The 26475-nt window shown below is 39.1% G+C and overlaps 1 protein-coding gene across 1 annotated transcript in view; it reads left to right on the forward strand.

The window, feature by feature from the left end:
- Positions 1 to 26475, forward strand: part of SLIT3 (slit guidance ligand 3) — a 484962-nt gene that overhangs the window by 236402 nt on the left and 222085 nt on the right. Inside the window, exon 6 of the mRNA XM_031555673.1 lies at positions 24620 to 24691. Coding sequence (XP_031411533.1) covers positions 24620 to 24691 — 72 coding nt within the window. The remainder of the gene's footprint in view (positions 1 to 24619; positions 24692 to 26475) is intronic.

Raw genomic sequence — 26475 nt, forward strand, 5'->3', positions numbered from 1 at the left:
TCTTCCCTCAGTGAAGCAGAGATTAGAAAAAAAACCCTTTTTCTTTTTCCATAAATTCTTCCTGAAACGTGCTTGAAGCATTGGAAATACTACTGGGTTGTGATAAACCGGCCACAAGCTGCAGATGCAGTAATCTGTGTGCCTTTCTAAATAACTCTTAAGGGGAACTTTTATGTCCTTATTTCTTAGCTAGTGTGGTTGTCAGAAGAGCTTTGTACAGTGGCATATATCACCCTTTTATTTAATTAAACACATCTCTAAGAAGAGATTGTAAAAATGTAGCTAGAGGGATTTTATAGAGTTTGAACTTGGGGTCGTTTTGTTCTATCCATCTCTTCTGCACTCAGTAGCTTCTTCACATTCCCTGTGAGCAAAGGGTACTAGGGCAAAGGATGCTGGCATGGGTAAAGATCAGGATTTTTGCAAGGCAGCAGTTTCTATTTCAGGGGATTTCTTTGTAACATGACTTCTACACAATATTCTATAATCTTTTCCAGAGTAAGAGTGGCAATTTATTTTAGGAACTTTGCCGATTTATTTTCCAAAAGAGACTCACGTATTCTCCCACACATCTTTGGTTTACAAGATTTGTCCCTCCTTTCCCTCATGAGAATTCCACATGGTGTTCTCAGACACCAAAGGGTACAGTTCTGGTTTCAGCCTTTATATTTCTTGAATTACCTTTTAAACCTGTTTTCTATTCTATCCTTTAGTAGTGAAGAGGAAGATGAGTGAAGGGCTCAGTTCCTAAGTTACCTTGCAGGCAGAGCTGAGGACAGTAGTTTCAGTGCAAGGCAATATTAAAGTAGATAGGTATAACGGGTTTTAGTGGAAGGAGCATACACAAGGAGATACGTGAGAAAATATATTAAATGGACTTGTGTCAGGATTCATTTGTTATATTTACTGGGGATTTGTCTGCTTGCTACACAAGCATTGTGTATTACTGTATTGAATTTAAATAACATCTACTCCTGGGAAAGATATTTCTTCCTTTTGTGTGCTGCAATTTACTTTTTATTATCTTCCATCTAATATCAAAACCCAAAATGAAATAACTCATTATCAGTGTAGTGGTACTGCTGATGAAGAAGGTGTTGCAGTGCAGTGACTTCTGAATTGTATATTAGTTATCTGGCTGCCTCCATTGGAGAAAACCAAATAACATTTTATGGTAAGATTGTTGACGGACATTTGTGGGTTGGATTTAATAGGGCTGAAAAGAGTTGCTCCACTGGAATTTTTAAATGAATCATCTAAATTATTTATACTGTTCTTTCATGTAGGACGCAGCTGTTTATGTTGCTAAGTTTAGTAGAGAAACTACAGACCTTACTTTAGCCTTTCTAACAATTCTTGCAAAAGATACCAAATGGTTATTGCTGAGGTGTGAGCTATGTGTTGGCCCCAACTTACTTGTAGGTTCACTTAAACACAGGCAAGAGAAGGTTTTTTCAAACTGCATTGGCTTGGTTTGACTTCATAGGGCTTTTATGGTTCTAAGACTGAGATCAGCTGCTTGCTGGAAAAGAAGCCTCAATCTGACATATGTTTGAGCTGATTTCTAAGTTTGCAAATTACAAAACATATTTTAAAAGCGTTTTGGGTGGAGTTGTACAGTACATATAAGCCAAAATGATATACATTTTTCAACTGCAGATATCTTTCCAACCCATATTATTTCAGTTACTTCGTACTATAAAATCTAGGAAAAATGCAGAAAAGGATGAAGTTATACGTTAGTGGTATGATCTATTGTGCTGCTGAGCATTTCATTCTAAGCGTTGGTTTGTGTGATGGTAATGATAGTCCTGTTTTGTTTTGCACCCCAGCAAAACTGAATAAAACCCATACTGGATCATCCCCAGCTCATAGTATCAGTGTAACTCTCAGCAGAGGCACTTTTCTGTGAGGAAAGCAAAGCACAGCTGTGTGTTCAGTGTTTCAGTTGGTTTATATTGCCCCTCACAGTGTATACAGTGCACATTGTTTCACTGATTCACTCTTCCATTTTCCCTCAGGTACGTGGCCACTTCTTGCCAATCTGTATGAAAAGAGATTGAAAATACAAAGAATTTCCAATAGCACAAACTGAAAAGTAGTGAGTTCTCCTCAACCATTAGTACTTTTGTTGATGCAGGCTTCTCTTGCATTGGGTTAATAGTGCACATCACAGTACTTCTATCATTCTGTGCTTCATTTAGCTTCTGTTAGCAACACTGTTGGACTCCTACATTGCTTTTGTCTTAGTATAATAAATAAATAAATAAACTGTTCATTAAACTGTATTAGCATCTGTAATGAGCCCAAGCATCCCTTTTCTCTCTTCTTTTGCCTGTAATCAAGAAGCCTCTGTAGGCCAGTTGGATATGAGCATTAAGCACACAGCAAAGCAGTTAAATGCAGAATTTTGTTCTAAGAAATGGCATGATAAAATTTTCATTAATCTTGTCATTCATTGGGATCCTTTGGCAGAAACAGGATCCCTTGTGTTGGAATGTTTACTCCTATGTGGATTTATTTAAAGACACTGCTTCCATGAGAAACTAAAGTATTTTTGACTTAGTAGGCTAAAATGCACAGATATGATAAAGGCAGCAGCATATCAGTTCTCATGTTTGGAATCTCTCTGTGACTCAAATATTGAACTATTTTATGTATTTTAACATGTCTTAATTTTTCTTTCCTGTCATCACCTGATTTCATGTGAAAATTTCTTCATGTGGTTGTCTTTCTCTTAATTCATTAGATTTGGCATGGCTGTTTATTGTATCAGCTTGGCATCTGGCTAATCTAGCTCACTTGAAGAAAACAATATGCTTGTGCAAGCCCCAATACAATTAACCCTTATCATCGAAACAAACCTCTACTGATACAGTATAGCTGGAGTTCTTGCTCTGTAAAAATTATTCAGCCAACTGAAAACATGCATTTCTCTGATCTTTTTTTTTAATCTTTTCCCATCTAATGGGTGAAATAACAGCATTTTCAAAACATTTTTTAAAAGCAGTAATGTTACATTCTATTGTTGGAAGAAATTTCACTCTTACACTGAAGGAAAGAGAAAAAAAGCAGTGAAGAGAACTTTGCAGATCTGCAATATGAATAAAGCTGTTTCAGGATTCTGTTTGGGGAAGCTGTAAATCCCTCTGCTATAACTTACAGTTCTAGGGGAAGTTATAAATCCTTCTGCAATTGCTGACACTCTAAGCGTAACCCAAACAGGTCAGGCTTCTGAATATAATGTAGAGGAAAGTAATATGATCATGCAGAAATGCATTATCCAGAATTGTTTATCACAATGATCAAAAGCCGGAAGCACAAATGTAACAGACCTTGGGTTAAACAAGTTTAAGGAGTAAAGATAATGACTACAAAAAGGCTATTTGGTTTGGTTGTAGCTTCCACCAGAAGGGCTGCAATTTGACAGGTGAGCAATGAGGAATAACTCCAGGCTGTGAATGTCCTCTGAATTATCACACTCTGTGTTGTGCTCTCTGCTTGCACGTTGTTATTTGGCTTTCAAATGAGCAAAAAGAACTATGCCAGTAGTATTCTATGGTTGTAGCACAGAAAGTACTGCATGTGTAACCTGGTGCCCTCTCTATGAATGCCTTAAGCAATGTGTCAGCCTACAGCTGGGCTGACTGACCAGTCAGAACTGCAGATAGTACTGAGATTTTTTTCCCTCCATCTATTTCTAGAACTTGCCTTCTTTTCTTTTTGTAATTCAGTCTTTTTCCTCATCTAGTCTTCTGGCATTGGTAAAGTTTCTCTTCCTAATTTGTTCTTGAGCTGGCAGTGTCAGCTATAGTGGCTTCATGCTCCATCAGAGGATCCATTCAGTGCTTTCCCACTCCTCTGCTTCCCTTCTCCAGAGCTGAGAGTTTATTAATAAAAGGTATCTTTTTTTGAAGGGAAAATCACCCTCGTTAATTGCTTTTGATAGCTACTCGATATTATGTAGTTTCTGTTTGTCACAAAAATTTCTTCTCATATTGCTTTTTTCTAGGGCAGAAAGCGCATAATTCTGTAGCCCTGTTCAGTTCTTCCTCCTTCCCTGCCTTACGGAAAATCAGTTCCTCTCTACAGTAATAGGAAGTTCTAAAATATTTAAGACAACAGTTCATTTTGTATGTCATCAAAACCAGTGCTTGCAAGGACCATGAGTTGAGTTCCCGTGCTGGAGCAGAGGATGCGCTGCTCACTGCTGGTGCCCCAAGTCTGTCCAGTGCAGCAGCTGAGCAGACATGTTAGGGAAAATTTTGTTGTTGCTTAGTTTATCTTTTACTTTCTCTGTCCATATGTCTTCCTCCTAACTCTCTGAATTCAAATGCTATTTATTCTGTTTGAGGAGAACTGTGGAGTTATTCTTAATGACTTACAGCTGTTCTGTGTGAGGAGGGAGAGACACGCAAACTAAACTTACAGAATATATATTCATTAATATCAAAATGCCAAAGAGTGTTACAGTGCTGTTATAATACCTGTGCTCCCACCAGAGTCTTAATGCATATGGATGATAGAAGACCAACACGTGGGAGTACCATGACCATGGGGGAGAGAAAATGAATATTGATAAAACATGTCACAGACTACGAGTAGCACACAGGAAATTTATAATCTTAGTGGGTACGCTTAATTGAAGCAGATTAAAATCTAAATCCATAGAGCTGATAATGTCTTTATCTTGAAAAGTCAACTGGGTTTTTGACACTCTTAGTTGCACCAGAAACCAACATGAAGGACATGGGGCAGCATGTCTTCAATACATTTTATTTAGAGTAGATGTCTATGACTGGTCGTTGACCTTGAGATTCCATTAGCAGTAATGAAGGGCAGTCAGTAATGCTTTTGCTGAGTATAGTAAATGATGCATATACGCAGATGAGCACAGACCCCACTGCTCCATGCTGTGTTGGGATCTGCCATGGCACTGTCACTGCTTTGTAGTTCCAGTTCGATGAGAGGAAGGAGTGACAGTGGGACTGCTTTGGAAAGATTTTTAGTTTACAGGTGTTGGATTTCTACTTCTCTTCTTCCTTCCTCTCACCTTATCACCTCTCATTGGTACAGTGCAAGCCAAAATTTGTAATTCTCCACAGTGAAGAGGACAAAACCTGTTTGTCTGTTCACATAAGGAATTTAGTTGACTATTGTCATAAGGAGAAATTATCAAGAAATAAAATACAATAAAACATTTCAACTCCAGTTAATCAAAAGATTTCAGACTGGCTCCAGGTGACATTTAATGTAGCTAGAAGTGTGTTGATTCAGGATTCATCTTCTCCAAGCTCAAATTTTCTATCCCAGAGAGCTGGAATTTATGCAAGGGCAGTGAGTGGGAATAAGGATACTTGTGACAAAACTCATACGTGAAAAAGAACCATAAAGGCATGAAGGCAGGGAAAGGCAACCAGAGAGGAACATACAGATACTGTCTGTGTGTGTAGAGATGGGATTAGGAGAGCTGGAGCCCACACTGGAATAAGGACGTGGAGGAAGACTTTTATTGGTTCAGCAGCTGCAAAAAGTATACTGGGAAAAATGTGCACATGCTACTAAACAGATGGCAAAAATATTAGTAATAAAACCTCAACACTGAAATTTCATTGAGCCTTGGATGGAGATTTTAAAGGTTATTTTGGATAAATGTTACTTTTTAATGTAAATTCAGCTGAAAAACAATCATTTGCATGAAGAAAAGCAAACATGATTTTGGAAATGAGGCTTAACTTCCTTTGCCATTAAATCAAGCTGACCCCATCATCCTCACAGATGTGGGATGAGGCAGGCTGGCTCTAAGGCAGCTCCTGTGGGGCTGCTTGCCTCTCAGCCTTCTCTCATGGAAGGAGCCCAACCTGCAGACGGGACTTTCTGCTTATCTCTAGGAGTTGTTGAAGGAAGGATGTCAGTAACAACCAGATGTGTCTGTCTGGTATTTGGCAGTTTCTTTTAATAATTCTCTCTCAAAAAATTGACAAGTTGAATTTTAAGTTGCCTGGAATATACTGCATATTGACTAAAACTGTGCTTACACAACTGCCTCCATTTCAAATGCTGAAAGTTCCCATTGTAAGTAGGAAATAAAAATTGCTGTCCACGTTCTAGACATGCCATGCAGGTTCTGGTAGAATGGGCTCCCTTCAAACATTGCTACTCTTTCTCACACGGGTGGGAAAGGCTTTAACCCATGTCATACATGGGGAAAATCTCTGGCACATGCTGTGACCAGCCCCACAGTGGAGCTGGAGCTTATTTGTGCAATCTCCTCTTCCATCTTACGTTTGTAAGAATTAAATCATCCCCTTATCCTATAGACATTGATTGTAAGCATCCTTGGCTTATTTAGATTATCTGATTTCAATAAAAAGGACATATTTGGTATTGTTATGCATTAAAGCTATTTTCTTAGTTATAGGCAATATTTATAATGTTTTCTTTCAGCCTAAAGAACCACAGTTAGAATGAAATAATAATAGACTGTTATATGCCAACATTTCATATATTAGAGGCTTTGTCTTTGTCTTCTGTATAATAACACACTTAGCTTTGAAGAAACATCCTTATTTTAAATGTAAATACATTCACAACAACGAGATACATATTCTTTATTTTCCCTTGCTAAGTACATTTTTATTAATAATTTGGCATTTAACTAGAATATACATCTTCATCTTGTGAATCTGACAGTAATAATTAAAGCTGTTATTCTGTTCTATTTGAAGAGCAGTTTTTTGTTGCTTGTTTGGTGTTTTTTTTGTTTTGTTTTTTTTTTTTGGAATGCATGATAAGCCCAATTTTAAAGTAAATTTACCTTGGCCTTTGGATATAAAATTAAAATGTTCCTTTCCAAGCTCTTAACTTAGAGTTTACTGCAGCAGAGTTGTTGAGAGACATGAGCACTGGGGTACTGGGAAGCCAGCGAGACCTGGGGAAGCAGCTTGCAAACTGAGTATCATTTTCTTTTTCTAGATCTGTTTTAATAGCAACAGATCAGTATTTTTTAATCTATTGCTGATGCTTGCAATTACAAGTGAGAGCATTGTGACATGTTTGACAGACTGGAACAGATTCTTCTCCAAAGAAGTTCTTTAGATGCTTTTGCAGCAAGTGACAATAGTGGATTTCAGTGTTACAACAAAACTGCGTTTCCTGCAACTTGTCATTTGTGGACAACATTTCCTTTGTGATATTGGCGTCAAGTATTATGAAATCTAAGTAATTGAGTTTCACAGTGAGGTCATGTCCACCATTTAAATTGCCCATAAAAGCTCTGCCTTTTTTCTTTCTTTCTTTCTTTTTTTTTAAATTAAAAAAAAAGAAAAATCCAGAGCAACTTCTCTAGTAATGGGAAAATGTGCTCATTAGGGCATTCCAGCTTTGATTCTGTAGTTTCTGTGAGTTGGAGTCAGTTACCCAAATCTTGGGTCTCATTAGCGCTGAGGTTAAAAAAGAAACATCAACAAACAACAACAACAACAAAAAAAAAAAAAAAAAAAAACAACAAGAAGCAAACCCAGTCTCTCAAATGACTGTGTGTAATCAGTCAAACATTGAAATGCTCTAATGTGACTTTCTTATTAGGGATGACTGATGGCTGACGGTTTGGTTCTGCATAAGGTCTTTTGATTAGATGGTTTGCTTTGTTTCGAAAACATGTACCTCTTTATGCATCCTTTTCCAAGAAGAACACAGTGTATCTGATAAGAAATGAGGTAGCTGGCTTAGGCTGAATACTGTGAAGAGAAATGAATTTTACTCTTCCGTAACCAGTCAAATCCCCTCCATTATTATGTACATGTGGAACACTTCATTAATTATCAGGGGTTTTCAACTTCACTTTGTAGTACTTCCTAACTTGAAACCAATGCTGATTTTCAGTCTTGGTGAATGGAAAACATGGGAAATAAATACCTGTTTAAAAGTTGCATGAAACCCATTGCTTTTTTATATTCTGTTTCACTATTTCCTCAGTTCTGGCTTTCCCTAGGAATCAGTGCAGATGAAAAAAAGAAAAAAAAAAAGGACTTCTGAATTGAATCTGCGTGGTCTGAGTGGTCTGAGTTTGGGAAGCAGCTTTTTAAGTGGTATATTAGGGACTAAATTCAACCATTACATGAACAAAATGTATCTATATTTTCCTTTCTCAATCATGAATTGTATTATATACAAATGGTATGAATGAAAGTTTTTCTTTTTTTTTTTTTTTGACTTGCCCCAAACCTCCAGTAACGGTAGCTCACAAACTCTGGTGCTTTTGGCACATGTAATGGCAAATGATGAATTTTGGTCATTTGTTAAGTTCTGCATTTAGCTGGGCAAGTAGATTATCAGAAAGCCTTTCTTCATCAATAAAGAAAGCAAAATCACCTTAAAGCAAACAAAGGCGTATGGCATTTCTAATACTGCACTCTGACTTCTGGTGAGGTGTAGAACAATGTGGGCTTGTACACCTTCACATAATACAGTAATGAAGAGAGTGCTTATAGAGATGTTGTAACAGATCACTGACAGGGCTTCAGCTTTTTTGTATTGTAATGTCTTGCTTGGGCCACGAGCTGACTGCAGTGGGTTATTTTTTCATGAAATATAATTTATTAGATAGAAAGTTAGAAATGAATTAGGAATTAATATAGCATATCTTTAGCTAGCTGTGCCTGTTGACTACTGCAATGCTGCAATGAAATGGTTAGCTCAGGTGTTTAGGTCGTAACAGAACAATCTAACTGGAATAATGTAATTTCAACAGAAAACAAATGGTTGTTGATCAACTGCATAAAGAAAACAGCGGGTACCCTAATTAAGTAAGAAATGAAATAAGCAATTATTTAGTATCTTACTTAAATAATGGCACTGTGATATGTCATAAACATTATTGTAAAGACAAAAAATCCTGTTGCGTTAGCCAACTGAAAACCAGTTTACAATGTTTGAGGGCTGCTCTGAAAGTAATGCCCCCTATTTTATCCTGTTGGCCCACAGCAGTACAGGCAGATGCTGGTGGGATGGCAGCAGCGGCTGAGCCTTCCCCCAGTACTCCATCACGTTGTGTTGCTGTGTGACAGATGGCAGCAGAGGGGCAGGCTGACACAAACGTGTCTGACGTGGAAGTGCAGATGAAGCACAGAGGTGGAACTGAATTCCTCCCTGCAGAAAAGTTGGCACCTATGGACATTCAAGAATGCTTGCTGAACATTTGTGGAGACCAAACAGTGGATGTGAGCACGGTGAGGGCTGAGGGGTGATTTCAGCAGTGGTGACAGCAACAGTGCTGGTTTATGAGCGCAGCATGCAGGCTCTTGTTCATCGCTGGTGAAAATTCAGAGCTAATGATGGTGACTGTTGGAAAAATAGTGCTTTGTAGCAGAGAATTTTCTTTACCAAATAGTGTTATTGTACTCTTTGTATTTGTTGTCGTTTCCATGGAAATAAATAGAAGGCATTACTTTCAGAGCAGCCTGTAAATATTTGTAAGAATAGTGGAGTGAGGTAGGATAAGGCTTGTACAGATTAGTCCTTTCTTGACATTTTAGCCATCATTCTTATTATTTTTTAACCTAAAAAATTGATTTATTTCAAGGAGTTTATCCTTCACTGTCACAGAAGATACTGCTGTGGAATTCAGCTAAAGAAATTGATTTAATGGTTTGACAAAGGAGAAAAATTAGATTGACATTACAGAGAGACATTTAATAAGGGTAAGAAATAAAGTCAAAGCACTTGTAATGCATGTCTCTTACTGCTGTTCAAGTGAATCATTTAAAATACTATTGGTAGCTTTAGAGTGAGGAAGGACTGAGGAAGTTGGCTATAAGGAGAGTGGTGGTTAACAGAAGAATAGGGCTGCTACATTTCTTTTTTCTGAATGAATTCTCTCAAATTGTACCTGATTTTTAATTGCAATCCAGCATGGACTTCTGCAAAACCAAGTGTTGGCAAAAGCTGCCAACAGGAGTGTAACATACAGAAACCTGAAACTGGAGTTATTCAAAGATTTAAGCTAGTCATAATTTTTATTAAAACAAAAAAAACAATAAATGTTGTACTTTACTTAGATCTTTGTATGTGTCCCTTCTCCCCCTCTCCCCCCCAGTGCTTTTTGCTATCTTCAGTATTTCTGTATCTGTTACCAGGCAATGATAGGAACACACACCAACAGAACTTTCTCATTAGTCTGCTCTTAGCAAAGGAAGTGGCATTTTGTGTTGCCTGGTCACCTTGCAGCCCTGCTGGAGCAGTCTGCTAGCAATTACAGGCATTTTTGTAGCACTTTTCACTTGGAAATACACATGCACTTTTACATGTGAGTTGGGTACACCTCACGATAAAGGTATGTGCCCCTTGCCATATACCAGAGAACTGAATCACTGAGACATATGATGACTTTGCCAAGGTTGCAAAAGTGCATTTAGGACAGAGCCAATAATTATGCCAGAAATTGCAGCATCCCATAATTTCTTTATTCCCTAGATGAAAGTTGTCCATCTTTCTAACTGCAGAAGACATTTGCTTTGGTTATGTCTTTTTCTAAGGTCGTGTTGTATAGTTTTGTACTTTCGAGCTGGAAACCTGCAGATTGGAGCTCATTGCTCTAGGGTTTGCAATACAGTGGTATTTCTGATCAACATTACTTACATTTCCCTTTAATTAGGAAACCAGAGAGCCAGTGAGACCTGAGGAGGCAGCTTGCACATTGAATATAATTTTGGAGATATGTTATAAAAGCAGTGAGTTAGAATTTTATTTAAAATGTTTAATATATATTTGATTGATACCTACAATTGCAAGTAGAACACTGTGAAATGTTAAAGGACTGGAACAGATTCTTCTCCAAAATAAATCTTTTGATGCTTCAGTACTTCAGGTATGGGCTAGATTTTAGCAAGTTACGTTTGGTCAGAGATGTCCCATGCAAAATTAAAGCAAGTCCAGAGTAAGAGCAGAAGTCACAGCTATTTGCAGGGTGGGATCCATGCATCAGCAGGCATTCTGCTGCCGTAGTTCAGAAAAGAAGTCCTTACAGTAACTACATGCCTGGATAGAAATGTTTTATTTCTTTCAAACTCGGAGGATAAGAATAATAGTGAGCCTGAAAGGGGAAAAAGATGTACAATCGTTTAGGTTGAAGTGCTTCTTAATTCAAGTGGTATGCTACTTAGAGAATTTGATAAGAAGGATTAGAACTGGAAAAGGAAGACATTTTTAAAAGCAAAGCTATTACAGGGTTCATTACTTTATTTATATGTTCTCCAAAATCACATGAATGAAGGAAAAAAATGAGAGAAAAAAATACTGGCTTCAGTTCAGAATGTCAATTACTACTTTTTTAATCCTCTTTTCACAATTTATTTGACATCTTGAACAGTAGCCAAAAAAGCTATTATAACTATAAAACGTATTCATTGGTATAAATCTCATTAAGTTGAGCAATTTAATTAAGGTATTGACATGCTTAATTGATACGTGCAAGGAGAGACCATTTTCATATCTAATTTCCATACGCTTTCTGCTTTTAAAAAAACCAGCTCCGTAAAAATGTTATAGATTCAGCTAAGCCCTGTCATCCCAAAGGAGCACTTGCTACCATTTACCTTGATTTAGAGCCAACTACTCTTCTAAGTGGAGCTCCATTAAATGGATCTGATGTATGCCTGACTCAAACATGCGTCAGCTTCTCTTATGATCAATAGTGGAATATTTATATTAATAAAGCACCAAGTTAATTAAATAAAATAGTCTTCTGGGTAAACTTAAGATACTAGGGGTTGGGCAGAGAATCAATATATTCTGCCATTTGAACATTAACTATGTGCTCTGAAATTTTATGTTATCTCACCAAAGATGATTGCGATATGGAAGTCTCAGCTACACAGAAACTCCCAATGCATCCTCTGCAGGATTTGTGCACCAAGTTAGTGATAAAAAGGGAAAAAAATATATTAATTCACTATTAATAGATTATTCAATTAGCTTGGAAATTGTTCTGAGTGAAACTGCGCCATCCCTGGAGGTGTTCAAGACGAGGAAGGGGCCTTGGGCAGCCTGATCCTAGTGGGTGGCAGGGGGGTGGAAGTGGGTGATCTTCAGGGTCCCTTCCATCCCAAGCCATTCCATGATGCTATGAAACTGTTAGCCCCGATTTAGCAGGAGCAACGAGGCAAAACAGCCCTGGTGCAGAGGTGGGCAGCTGCATGTGCTATTGCCCATGCACTGTGCCAGCTGTGGGCACATTCCTTGTGCTTCTCGAGGTCAGTTTGAAGATAGAGTTAAATGCGAGGGAGTTAGACTATATACCCTACATATTTCTTTGGGCCTTCCTTCTCATTTTTGCAAACTTAACTGTGCCAAACTGACAGGCAGTTGCTGCTGAGCAGGAGCTAGTTTCTGAATGCCTTGTGAACATAATACGGGCTCGGCATCTGAATGGGGGATGTCAGAGGGAGACCAGTCTGTGACTGTTCTATGAAAGATGCTATCTATTCTATGAACTGAACCAAATCCTAATGCAGACCCTAATGCAAGGGAGGTAGCACGTGGATTAAAGTGCAGTAAGAGTAGTTCTGGTAGAGTGCAACAGGGCACTGGAGTTTTCCTGTGATGATTTTTCACTTGGTTAAAATATTTCTAATTACCAGACACAGTGGAAAAGCTGAAGGAAAAGTCTCTTCTCTATTTTAATGAATTCTGTGCTCCACTAGTCATGTTACAGATGAAAATTCTAATTATTTAATTCGATATAAAACTATGCTTGTGCTGTATTACTGTTTTTGGTAAAGTACTGGTAATACATTCCACCCATTTACTCTGTTTTGTCTTTCTTTATTCATATCATTCTTTTGTTATATGATTTAGAAAGACTGAACAAAGAGTGCAAGCTAGAAACAATATTGAAACCATGTGTACTGTAGTTGTACATAATCCATATCATAATCATATAAGTTTAACAGGGTGGGATAGGTTCAGCTAGAAATCTCCTTTCTGGGTTAGACGTAGTTCCTCAGTATTTACGGTTTTCTTTCCAGAAATAAACTGTTTTCAGAAAAAGCGATTGCACCTGAGGTGGGATAAAACCAGACTCCACTGCAAACCAAACCCAACCTGTGTGAATGGAAATACAGTGCAGAAATTGATGTGTCTTGACTGACTTCTAGGTTCTGCCTCTTTATTGTTGCTCTTATATCTGTGCATCTGGAAGTAATGATGTGAGGAAATGGTACTAGAATGTAAACTTTCCAAGCTGTAAAATTGAGTTAAATTTGTTATTTGATAAGATAGAACTATTTGCATCATATGAAAAACTTTCCAGTTTTATAGTATCAAATACAAGATTTAAGGAGAAATCATAAATTATTTAAAACATGCAAGAAGGTGTAGTGTAGAACAACTATTATACAAGATGGCATCTGTCCTTGTTCAGCGTTTAATTTCAGAGCTTCTTGGGCAGTCGATTTGCTTCTGAGTTGTTAATTGATTCTTTTTCCCACTTTGGTGGTGTGCATTGATCTTATTCAAAATAATAATTGTAGATGCCCATTTCTTGGCCAGAAGGTTGGTCATATCCATGAAAGAAGAAATGGAAAATAAAAGTAAAAATAGGAAAATGCCATGATCTAGCATTATCGCATGCACTGTTCATCTTACAGTAACGATTTGAATCCAGTATACCATCTGAAGCCTCAAGTACAGTTTTCCACTGCTTAGGCAATGCAAGTTCTCTGTCTATTCATTTGTATGTGATTTGTTCCAAAAGTGGCGCTGAATTTTCAAGGTAAAGCAGTGCATTTTTACCATCAAAAGTGCTCCTGCCAATCACTGTGTTCTTGGTGTTATGTATGCATGACACCTGAGGGCCACTTGTTTTTCAAAAGCTTGTTGAAGTAGTTGAACAGCTGGGTCATAAATTGAAGAAAGTTTAGGATAATTACAAGACATGTTGCCAGACATAGTTTCTTCCAAAGACTCAAACAACTGCAGTGGACTTGAGAAGAAGTCGTCATTCTTCCCAGCAACGATGAAGTCAAATCACTCTGGAATTTTATATCCTTTCATTTGAGAGTGCTTCAGAGGTAAACGAGCAATGTGCAGACTTTTTGTTGCTTCCCTTTGGAGTCCGTTGTGCAAGGAGCCCTCCTCCCTCTTTTCAGCCTGCTATCAGCTTTTCTTAAATTTAATTTAATTTTCTGAGCTGACATTGTTGATCTGAAATTCGGTAACATGCTTGGCAGTGACTCAGAGGAAAGCCAAGTTCATTTTTGGAAGTGGCTTTATGCAAATCAACTCTCTTGTAGATCAGCGAAGTGAGGCATTTGCTGATGAATCAGAGTAGTGCCCTTGTTCCTTGTCTTCTTCAGGGATAAAGCTCCCAACTTGCCACAAGAATCTTTATGGGTTAATTTTAAACAAAGGGAAATGCCCACATCTCCCTATGAGTATTTTCTGTGTTTTGGAGTCATAAGATGAATCTGTTTTCAAAGGAAGATCTGAGACTTTTTACTCTGGTAAATAGTGATAGGATAAGGGGAAATGGTTTTAAGCTTAATGAAGAAAGTTTTATATTGGATGTCAGGGGGAAGTTCTTTACAGAGAGTGGTGAGGTCCTGGCACAGGCTGCCCAGAGAGGTTATGGATGCCCCATCCCTGGAGGTGTTCAAGACCAGGCTGAATGGGGCGCTGGCAACCTGGTCTAGTATTAGATATGGAATGGCTTGAGGTTCCTTCCAACCCAAACCATTCTATGATTCCATGATTTCAGAGTGCAGGGTTCAATTGGACTCGCAGAACTCACTTCTTAATTTATACAGACTTGCTTGTAAGTGGCAGTGCAGTTTTAGGGAGGCTGTTACATCTTCTGAATTCTCATGGTTTTAACTTTGTCTTCAGTAATGCCTCAGATGCATGGTAGGTGGTCTGCCAGAACACTGAAGTAACAAAGCACTCCATCAGATGAGTGACGTGATTACAAATTCAGCTTCTTTTGGAGAACTTTATTCTTCTACGCGTGCCTGTTAGCTGAAAAGTTAATTGGGCTTAGTGCTACGTTACATTAACTAGCATGCTCATTCTACTAGCAAACTTAGATTTTATTTTCTGTATATATAAAATCTGTCTTCTGTTTAGATTACTTTTTTTAAAACCTGGCAGTATTGAATGATAAAATTTTTGTACATGAGAGGGGGTTCTTGAAGGTGTTTGGCTCTTCAGCCTTTCAAAAATGAAATGATTTGGTTATGCTTCAGTGAATCGTTTCTTTTATATATGTATAAAGTAGCGGAATGAGGTTTGGAGATATCATGCAGCTGTGATGGTCAGGGCAGATCTGCTCAGAAATAATTGAATAGCTTGTGGGTATGAGGAGCCTACCGTAAAAGGGAGATGCGAGGATTGCTTAAACAGGTGTGTCTTACATGAATATCCCCAGTAGAGTTAACTGCTTTATGGTATTACATCTTGGTCTAATAAATCTAAATATCGTATCCACATAGGAAAATGAATTAAGGATACAAATCAGTCTGAAGCGTATCTTCTTACATCTGCAGTGTTTCACGGTGGCTTTCGGGGATTAAACTATTCATAGAAGGAAAGATATATAAATGTAGAGTCACGGAGTCACAATAGAAGCTAAAATATTGTGAAAGAAGGGACAAGATGTGTAAAACTGTTTTCTCCATTGTCTAAGGCTTCTGTAACTGTTAATGGAGTACAGACTGCTGAGTATCTCTGCAGTAAATGTTACTGGCCCAGAATTATAATTTAATTTTGAAAACTATTACAGCTAGAGCAGTAGCATACCCCTCTTACACAGGTATGCTTTTTACCACAGAATTGTAATGTCGCGATAACCAGGGTTTAGCTATACCAGAATGTTGCTTTTTCTCACTGCAGTGAGAATAATTTGCAGTTCACTTCTGCCTCACCAGAGTGAATGAAATATCACTGTAGTTGGTTTGACTGTCTATAGACTGTTTAATTTTTATTATTTTTAATAGTCAAAGAAATGCCTGTGTTGATTATACAAACAAATTAGATAGTTGCCTCTTTCTAGACAAGTTTGTAACAAATAAAGCCTACACCTTCACAACTGCAGTTGCTGCCTGCTCCTCTGCAAATAATCTGTTTCCATAGCTGAGGTACGGGATCTCAGCATGGATTAAATAATTACTATTATCACAGTGATTTTTATTCTGCTGTGTGATGTTTAGGTGCACCAGAATGTAAGTGATCAGTAAGGTATTTCTCTGAGGATATCAATAGTGAAAAATTACTTGCTTATAGAAATGCTCAATTAACAAAGGTGAGATTAGGTCAGAGGAGATCATTTGAGAACAAGCCTTCCTCCAAATCTTGATTGCTTATTCCCTGATGGCACAGTTTACTAGCTCATGCTTTATTCTTTATGATTGCATATATTTATCTCCTGAAAGTAAAGACTCACCTTTTTTTTTTTTTTTTTTTCTTTTTTACCATTTCCAGTAAACTGCAAATAACTTTTTGCTAAGCAATCATACTGTGCTTAAACAAGGCCGAGAGTCTGGGCTGTGGAGATCAGAAGAGGGTCATACTGCCTACTGGTTTTTGTTTTGTATTTGCAAATGCATAGGATTTCTTTCCTGCCACTGATGTCAGCACTTTGCTCCCAACTACTGGAGGTATACAAGATCACTTTGGTGTCTCTGTGCTGGAATCTCATCAGGGTAGAGCAAAGCCTACCCTACCTTGGTAGTGCCTTGGTAGAATAAATGTGGTTCTGGATAAAGCCACAGTTAAAAAGGTTTATCTATCAAAACAGATTCTCTTAAGTACATTGTTAAAACTGTGTGTGCTGTTTCTTTGCTGACAGGCCATCTTACCATGTGTGTAAAGACTTAGGGTATAAATTGTATAAAACAGGATACTGATTGTATTTGACTTCCAAGTATTTTTCCAGTCTCTTCCCACCCCATGGTAGAGCATCTTGCTCTAGTCCCATGCTGTCTCCAGGTCTGTTGGCCAATCTGTATAAAGGAAGGATTAATTTTCTTGATACTGCTTAGTAAAGCACTAAAGACCTGCATTAAATGCTGCTAATAAAGAAGCATTACTGTCATTTATTAGAAGCTCTGTTGTGTTTCTTGAGGAGTGCATCTCATCCTCATATGCTTCCTCTGAGTCCAGTTGCTTACTTGTCAATCCCCACTCCTGGGCATACCCAAAGTAGGACATGAAGATATTGAGGTACAATCTGATTTTTGTGCATATATTCTGAAAGACACAACAAGTGTTGCTTTCTAAAAGAAAAAATCTGATCTGTCTCAAGGTGATGGGCTTTAAAAGAAGAGTCCCCAATATACTGTCTGATCAGCATTTGGTCAGTATTTAGGAAATGGCAAGAGGGAGGAAAGATTTGTCCTTAAATGAGCACTGACACATAGATTATTGTTCATTTAGAATTATACAAAAATAGTTGCTAAGGGGGATTCTGGTGGATGTAATTTTCTGGTTTTGTTTTGGGTACAATGACAGCTGAATGTAGCACTGGGTTTCATTTAGATAATCTGAGGGCTTTTGTTCGGTTGAAGTGACTGCATTTTTTTCACCTTCCCACAAAGAGCACACAAATGTGCGCTCTCTGTCCTCTTAAGCATGTAGAACAATTTCACAGTGTGCTGAGCAACTCTTGTAACTGCAGCGGACAGAAGTCATGAACCTCTCAAAGAAGAATAGTTTTAACAGATGGTTTTAAATTTGGTCTTGGAGAAGGAGGAGGATTATGCTAAAATGATTATCTACTGTTGAGATCTTTTCCTTCCTCAATCACTTAGCTAGCACCCTTCCTCTGCATTAGGACAGCCTACACCCATGTCCTTGTCTTCACACACTCTGTGTCCATCTCTGCCGTGGTGTAGTTGGGCTCCTGGAGGCTTTGGGTGCCCAGTGAAGTACAGAGGTGTAGAGCTGCCTTCTGTCCCCTCACAGTACAACCCCACCAACAGAGAAATTGCAGTGCTTGTCTTTTGGCATCTTGGCAATAGTGTGGGGCTGTGTGAAAGTACAGAAGACTGGTTTGGTTGGAATTTTGCACCTAAATTCCCTTCCTTTGTAACAAAGCAAACCAAACCTGAAAGATCTTCTCAGCAGCTTCCCAGGGTATGAAGTGCTATTCAGCTGTACTGTTCGGTGAAAACACAATCACCTGGAATTGCTTAGGGTACAAAACATCTGTATGACCTGCTCTCGTTTCACTGAACTTGGATGTTGTCAACATCCACACTTTTATTGCAGTAGTAGCAGCAAGATATTTTTTTCCCTTCAGAAAACAAGCAGGGATGTCAAGTTTCAGCTGAATAATGCTGTGCAGTGCTGTTATTCTTAAGCTCTGCCTTTGTAGCCCATTGGCAGCAGTGCATGTAAATTTTGCCTTTTGGACAGAGAGTGATAACTGCTGCTTTATGAAAGGGAAATGCTATCTTTTACAGTGAACACAGGAGAGAAATCCTTGCCTCACAGTGTGCATAAGGCCCCTCCTGAGCAGAGGTGCTGATGTGAGCACTGGCCTTGCCACAGCTTGTTCTTGTTACTGGGGTGATTTGGTCAATGCTTTTCCCACCTGGAAGATGATAAATATCTTAAATACGTCATGCGTATTTACAGGGTTCAAAGATATTGAATTGTCCTCAGCAATGGACTCAGTTATTGTTAATTCAGCTATAGGATAGGAAAAACACTAATATTGAACAACTTTGCAAATACTAGGGCAATAGCTAATAGATAGGAATAGTAGTTAGCTGTTGGAAGTATCAGACAGTACCTTAACCATTAAAAACAGGCACACTTTTGGCAGAGCAGGATAAAAAACACGTTTTCTCTACTGCAAATGAAACAACAGTTTAATATGATACAAAGATACATACATACCTCTCCTGACTCCATCTTCTTAACAACAGCAGCCTTTGCAAGTGCATGCATATTAAAAAGAAGAAAGATCCACATCCATTTCCACTGCTTCCTGGCACTAAGTGGCTGGAGCTGTGTGGGAGGATGTGACCAGATGAGCTGCAGCATTGCTCACATCTTGAAGGGACATTTTATTAATGGGCAAGAAGAATCTGTAGCAATTAGAAGAGAATCTATGCTACAGTCTTTCTGATCCTGGCTGTGCTGCGCTTGAAGCTGAGCAGGGCTTGAGGCATTGCCAGTTGCTGTGGGTTGTAATAGAAACTTTGGGAGACAACAAAACACCCTTGGGAATGGCAAAACAAAAAGTCTCTGCCCATATTAATATTCTGTGCTGGCTTTGCTATAATTCAGTTAACTTTTTTCCCCCTATGGGTTTACTCTTTCTCTTCACATGTTGTTCCATTCTGTCCCTTAGTAAGCACTGGTCCCTTTGCCCTCCCTTTTTGCCCTTGGAAGTTATCTTCTTTTTTCTGCATGAAAAAGCTGACTTGCTTATCCTTTCTTAGGTGATACTTGAAGAGATACCTCTTCTCTCTCGATTATCCTCTCTATTACTCCCCACTCCGGAATTGTTCAATTCAGTTAAACGCTGTAGTTTAGAGTTTGTGTTTAACATACTGTTCAAATTAAAATTACTCCAAAGAGACAAATTGCAGTGACCAGTTTGTGTTAGAGCACGTCCTTCTGCAGAGCAGTTCTGTCTTCAGTCTGGTTGTAAAGACGTTGGCTTGAGGAATAGTTACTAACCTTTAACAGTACACAAAGTTTCAAGAACACCTACTTTATTTAATTTTGATAAATGCATAAGACTGAAATGCTTTTAACTCAGAAATCCTGTTTGGTAAAAGACTGCAAGCAAGTTACAAGCACGGCTTAAGTAAAGCTCATTTTTCTGAGCCGTGCACGTTGTAACTGGAGTGAACCTCGGGTCTGTATGTTTTAGCACTGGCAGTAGCTGGCACTTACAATCAGCACTCATACCTTTCCATTGTTTGCTATACAAAATAAAGCTAACTAATGCAAACTCTCTGCTGTGTGAGGCAGAGGTTGCAGGAAGCAGTAGGTTGCAGTGGAATCAGTCAGCGTTTGTCATGTGGCTGTGCTTTGTGTGAGCTCCCTGGAGGATTCCTAGAACACCACTGAACTGGGGATGGGCTGAAAGGCACCTGGAGGAACCATGGCAGTTAGACCAGCTTTTCTTTTATTTGTTAGCTGAATATTGGGTCCATGTGCTAATGGTTAACTCTGTGAGGTTTCTGCTTTATTCTGGGATCAGCAGACAACAGTGTGCTGGGAAAGATGCGTGCTGGGCTGTGGCTGTGAGCCATTTGCCTTTGATGACCGTGTTTTACATCTTCAACTCAGCCATTCTAGGCAAGTCTGCAATGGGTTTTTATTGGGTAACACCAAACAATGATTTGTTCCTTAGCCCATTTGAGCAGGAGATATAAGAAAATGGTGTTCAAGCTCAATAAATATCTCTCAAACAAGCTGCTTTTCAGGCAGTTCTTCATTTAAAAATAATCTTTTTGAACTTCAGAATCTGTACACCAAAAAGATCTGGAAAATAATTGGTAAATATGCAAAGGATCTTTTTAGTTTTTCTTTTGTTCCCTTCTTGAAAAGAGAGACAACCTAAGCATCATGCTATTAGTGTGTATGTTCATATGCTGCACTTAATTCCTAGTACCACTGTAACTTTGTGAGCTGTACTAACGTAGCTATTTGAGTGTTTTAGATCTGTAGTTCAAGTGAAGACTCTGTGTTCCAATTAAGTGGTTTATGTTCTGTCACTGGCAAATTTAAAAAAAATGCATTTTATTGCTGTATTAGACAGCTGATGTTTCACTTAGGATGCAGCAGGCAGCATTAAAGCAGGAAGCTCAAACCCAGCGTTGTAGTGGACTACTGAGGCACTTAGAAAATGTCAGTGGTTTTGGTTTTTCCTTCCCAACCCTTCTATCAGTGAGGCTCTTGCAATTTCCATTTGAAGATCAGCAAAACAACATTATACTTGCAGAGGGAGTTAATCTATGTCCAAAGCATTTTAGTCAAAATAGAAACTAAAATATCTATTGACTTGTGAGCTGTGCAGTGTGGGCATGTCAGCAGCAGCTGCTGCATTTTGTTAGCTCCTTCATCTCTGATTCATGCAAACTTCAAGCCCAAGACCCCTAATGTCTCTGGCTGTGTTTCCCCACCTCTGAAATGTGTCCCTTCCCTGTGGCCATCCTCACACACACTGCTGGCTCTGGGAGCTGCTGGTTGCAGGTCCAGCATCCTCCCCAGCTGCTGTGCTCCCCAGCAGCCTCCAGCAGGCAGGAGTCTGTGCCAGGGATGGGGATGTGCCCATGGAACTGCAACACTGGAGCCACTGGCTGGCTCCAAAACCTCCTTCAGGTGTCCCTGTTGTAGCTGCAGGACGGTATCAGTGCCCAAGGAGGGATTTTGGTGAACTTCAAGAACAAGTTTCTTTCCCCAGCATCCTTCTTTCTGAGGGCTGTGCATGCTCAGATAAGCCTTTAGCTGAGGACTGAGTCTTTGCTAAACAGCTTTTCCTTTCCCGCCGTTGATTGCCTGCATGTGTTCCACAAGGTGCTGGGCTCGCTGGTGTCTGTATGAGAGGAAGCTCTGTGAGCAGCAGTGAGCAGGAGGTGCTGCTGGCATATGGCACATTTTGGTTTGTCCTTACATCAAGTGCTTCCCTTCAGTGCTCACTAATCTTGCTTACTAAAACAAGGATTTGGGGAATGTGTGTTTCTCTAAAGCTGGATTCGTTTCACTGATCTCTTCCTCAAGGCTCCATTCATTACGCATAGGGGCATTGAACTTGTCTTCTGTTATGGATATACACAGCTTAAAACCTTTCTCTAATAGGAAATACGTTAGTAATCATCATTTATTTATTTTTCTTCAGATTCATTGTTTATTTTTTCTTGCATATCACAATTCTTTTCTGTCTGTTTGTTTAATGTTTTGTTTTGATTTGCTTTGGCGTTTTTGGCCTCACGTGAGTTTATCTGGTCTTCTGCAGCTTTTATTAATAACTAATATTTCTTTTACATACCGTCAGGGACTGCTTCCCATTATGTCTGTTAGGAGGAATAGGGATTGCAGAGCTGGAGCTCTAAAACAACCACAGAGGACAAGCAACTCCTGCTGGCTCCTGGCACACTTTGGGATGGGCCTGGGCTGAGCCTGCCCAGGGCTTGCTTGCGTTTGGAGGATGCCTAACAAAAGTTTGGCACATTGTTAGGAAGAGGTGAATTCTTCCCCTATCCATCTCAAAAAGCCACAGTCATACTTGTGAGAGAGCAGCTATGGAAAATGAGGCATGCAGTTGTGAATTCCATCCATGCTGCATCACCAGTACCCTGCAGGCTGTCCCTATTCCAGACTGCTACATTTATTTATGAAATCAGTGCACGGGCCTGGAGACACAGAGAGGGAGTGTTGTTAGCTAAAGAGTGCCTAAATGGGAAATAAAATTAATACAATTTATGAGGAGGCTGTCATAGAAAATGGACAAATTTCTTCCAGTCTCCTATTTTTGCCTTACTCAGGGGAGATCCAAGCATAAAGAGAAAGCAGAAAGCAATAATATAAATTATCTTTTTTGGACCATGATAATATTAGAAAAAATAAAGGTTCTTTTTAAACCTGGTTTGAAGTAATGCACAATAAAATTCTGGACAAGTATAACTTGAGGTGTTGGTGGGTCTGATGCATATTTAATTTAAACTTGCAGTTCTACTTTTTCAAGCCCTTTCTGCTGCAGTTAATATGTTTTTTTGCCCCCAGATCTTGCTAATTTTTGCCCCCCCTAGGCAATTTTGTCACGTTTTTACCATTGGCCAGAGCCTGCTGTGCCTCGCTGTCGCACCAAAGTGATTCCCTGCCCTCCAATCTGTCTTCAGTGTAAGACTGCCTTTTTACAGGTCTGAAATGCACTTGCTTTCCACTCTTACGCTTGCAGGTTGCCTGATCGTTTCTCTGGGTAGAAGATCTGTCTTTAAAGAACTAATATTTTGTTGCTGGCAAAAGAAAGGGGAGGTGAAGGAAGGGTCACGGTGTGGATCAGTGTTAAACAAATTGTGAAGGTCACAAAGAATTTTAATCTGGTTTGAAAAAGAGACTTGTATCCAGCAGCACCTTTTTGTTTGTGATAGTCTGAATGAACAATTGTGGCTACTTTGAGAATTTGGTGTAGACTGCATGACTGGTATAAATTGAATTAGTCTCATGACAAGGACATAGTCCCCTTTTTCTCTCTCTGTCTGATGGAAAACAGAAGAAAGCCCTGCATGACACGTCTTGACCTGCAGTGTCAATGTGGGCTTTTGTGACAGGCAGTGATTTCTGGCCTTTCATTTGATAAAGGCAATTTGGTTGGAGACTGGAAAGGAGGTTTGCTGCTTACAGAAAAGTATCTGGTGGACGGTACGGATGAGTGCCTTTCTGTCCTAGCAGCCACCAGAAAGCCAGACTTTTCCTTCCGAAAATGGGGTAAAGCCTTGGGTTTGTTTAACAAAGTGACACAATCATACCAAATGACACACACCATAACGTCCTGTCCTGTGCTATCACTGTTCTGGGTCCTTTCTTCCAGCCATCCTTGTGCCCACCATTTCTGCCTTAGCTTATTTCTTCCATTTTTCTCTCCTCGTCTTCTGCCTTCTTTTTGTCTCCCTACATTTAACGCTTCCCCCAGTTTTGCCCCCTGAACTGAACCAAAATCTTCCCTCCTATCCCAGGCTGATGTGCACCAGCAAAGTGCTCCTCTTCCTTAGTGTGACAGCATCCCAATTTTCCAATTCCTTTTCTCTTTCCTTCCTGTTCCCAGTGCCTGCTCTTCTCCCCCCACTGTGGCTGATAGGGGTTTGCAAAATTGAAAAATTCTGCTTGAAATACTTACAGTGTGTAAGTATTAAAGAGAAAAGCAACTGTCTGCAGCTTATGTAACAGCACTGGAACTGCAGTGCTCATTGCTCCACCTGTCCTCACAATGCAGATGTAATGATTTAACCTCGAGCATTTCATAGCATTTGAAGTACTACGAAGTCATTCTGAATTGCAAATTTTTAAATATTCAAGTAATTTTAAATAGTTTTTAAAACAAGCTCAAAATTTCTGTTATTCCCACTGATGCACAGTACAGTGTGTTTGTTTATTTGTTTGTTTTATTGTGTTGTATCAATCTTTTTTTGCCATAAACTTGCAAAACAATAGAAGGGAATAATTGTCACTTTTTTCTTGAATATTAATTTAAAAGCAGAGGCTATAATCTGAGCACGGATAAGCCAATGCTGTTATAGCTGTTAACAGAATCACAATGAGGAACATTTCTATTTACGCTATAAGGCTGCAGTATTGAGGTATGAGATTTATCTGTAGAAATTCTGCCACTGAATCACGGAGTTGTGCACATCGTGCACAGCTGAGTGATATTTTCTGAACATTTGCTCATTTTTATCTCAAACTCTGGTAGTTCTGGTTGGAGAGTTATTTCAGCTCATGCCACAGACCTCTAAGAAGACAAAGGGAAGTGGTATGGTGTAACAGACCCAGAAACGTCTCCTTTTCCAAGCAACCTTTGTTCCATTATGTCATGTAGATTTGAGAAGTATATTCCCTTTGTTAACAAAAATGCTTTTTCTTTTTTTTTTTCTTTTCCCTTATTCAGAGACCTCAGTGAAAACCAGATAAAAGGAATCCCTAGAAAGGCCTTTCGAGGAATCATTGATGTGAAGAACTTGTAAGTAACAACTTCATTAGTATTTGTGGTGCAGAAGTTCTCCCTCGTTACCTCTGGCTGTTGCTGCTTGTTTGAGCACACCATGGTCAGTGTGTGCTGCACAGAGGGCCCTGCTGTGTGCTGTGTGCTCCTGCATGCTGCTTTGCCCCACACGTAGTGTACAAAACACCCAGGAAAGTTCTGAGCAAAGAAAGTAGAGTACTTAAAGGTTTTTCCTTCTCCCTGAAGTATTCTGCTGCAAAATCTGGTGAAATCATGATCCAAACCTTGAAGAAGATATGCATAGGAAATTATATTTAGAATTTGGGAGTGAAGTCGAATTATTTCACTTAGCTGAAATATCTCGTGCTACCACTCTGTTTTTAGGAAGCAAATATGGCACACAGACACAGGAGCTGAGCACAGATTTCCAGAGATGAAAAGGCATATGAGAAGTTAGCTGTTCATCCTTTGACAGTCAGTATTGAAAAACAAAATAATTTTTAAAAGCAATTAAAGGATGAACAGTGGGCTTTACTGTTGGTGCTAACAAATCTTAACTTGGCATAGTTATATAAATGTGTAAACAAAGACTTTCAGTTGTACGATTCCAGGTTACTTTTATGTTACATACCAGAAATGCACACCTGCACACACACACAAGTGCATCATTACAGTCAACATACAGTAAATTGAAAAAGGAAATAACAGGCAGCACATTGGCAGAAACCCAGGGTTTCCTGAGAAAACAGAGCCACTCTCAGAGCCATTTCAGAACCATCAGTATTAGTAGTGTTACCACACTCACAGTCCAGCTGAAGTCTGAGCCATGTCAAATGCAGTAAGCACAGGGTAAATAGTGTGATTTTATTTTTTTTTTAGTTTACATAGTATAAAAATCTGCTGGAGATGTAAAAGGAAACACTTCCAATGGACATTCCTGTGACATACTTATGCTTTGTCTTCATTTCTTTGCCCAGTTAACCTCTTAAATGCCCAGATGATTTTTTTTCTATGGGCGGCACAGAAACCATTAAGGGCAGTGGATGTGAATCAGAGCATCACGTCTGCATCCAAGGGCAAAGTGCAGTTCTGGCACTTCATCTGGTAATGATTATATCATATCATGGGGATAGTGGAAAGGAGACCGTATTACAAGACAAAAGCTGCACCTTACCTCCCCCAGACTGGAAAAAATAGGCACAGGAGCAATGTTGTGAGACACTCCATCTCTCTGAGCCTTGTGTAAGGTTCCTACACATATGTTGGCACAAGGAGAGTGTGAGGATTTCTACATCATGTAACTAACGGCTGTTTCTGCAGGTATTGGGCATGTCAGGCTTATGATTCTTCAGTGTTTGTTAGTTGTCTCTGTGCGGAAGGGAGTTTAGCTACCCATGCACGGTGGCTTTTTTTCCTGAAACTCATCAAGAGAAATCATATCATAAGAAGTAGGCTACATTCATCTAAGCCATGGCTTTAGTGTTCCTCCTCAGTGGGTGAGCATCAGAGGACCTATGTGAATGGATCTGATTTTTAAGGCACAGTAAAGGAGGAGAGAAAACACTGGAAAATATTGTTTTTAGGGGGAAGAAGTGTGTGGATTTTAGACAGAAGCATGGCACTTTTGTCATGTTAGCATGAACTTTACTTTGTGTAATCTAGAGAAACAATAGATAGTGTTTTGTTTCAGAAAGTCTAGCTTTCCCAGCCATAATTCACTGTTAGTTCTCTAACTTCATTTAAAATAGCAAAGTTCACATTCAGAGTTGATTTACTCCTCTCTGGTGAGATGTCAGAAAAAT

Source organism: Meleagris gallopavo, chromosome 15, assembly GCF_000146605.3.
Source record: "Meleagris gallopavo isolate NT-WF06-2002-E0010 breed Aviagen turkey brand Nicholas breeding stock chromosome 15, Turkey_5.1, whole genome shotgun sequence".
Taxonomy (NCBI): domain Eukaryota; kingdom Metazoa; phylum Chordata; class Aves; order Galliformes; family Phasianidae; genus Meleagris; species Meleagris gallopavo.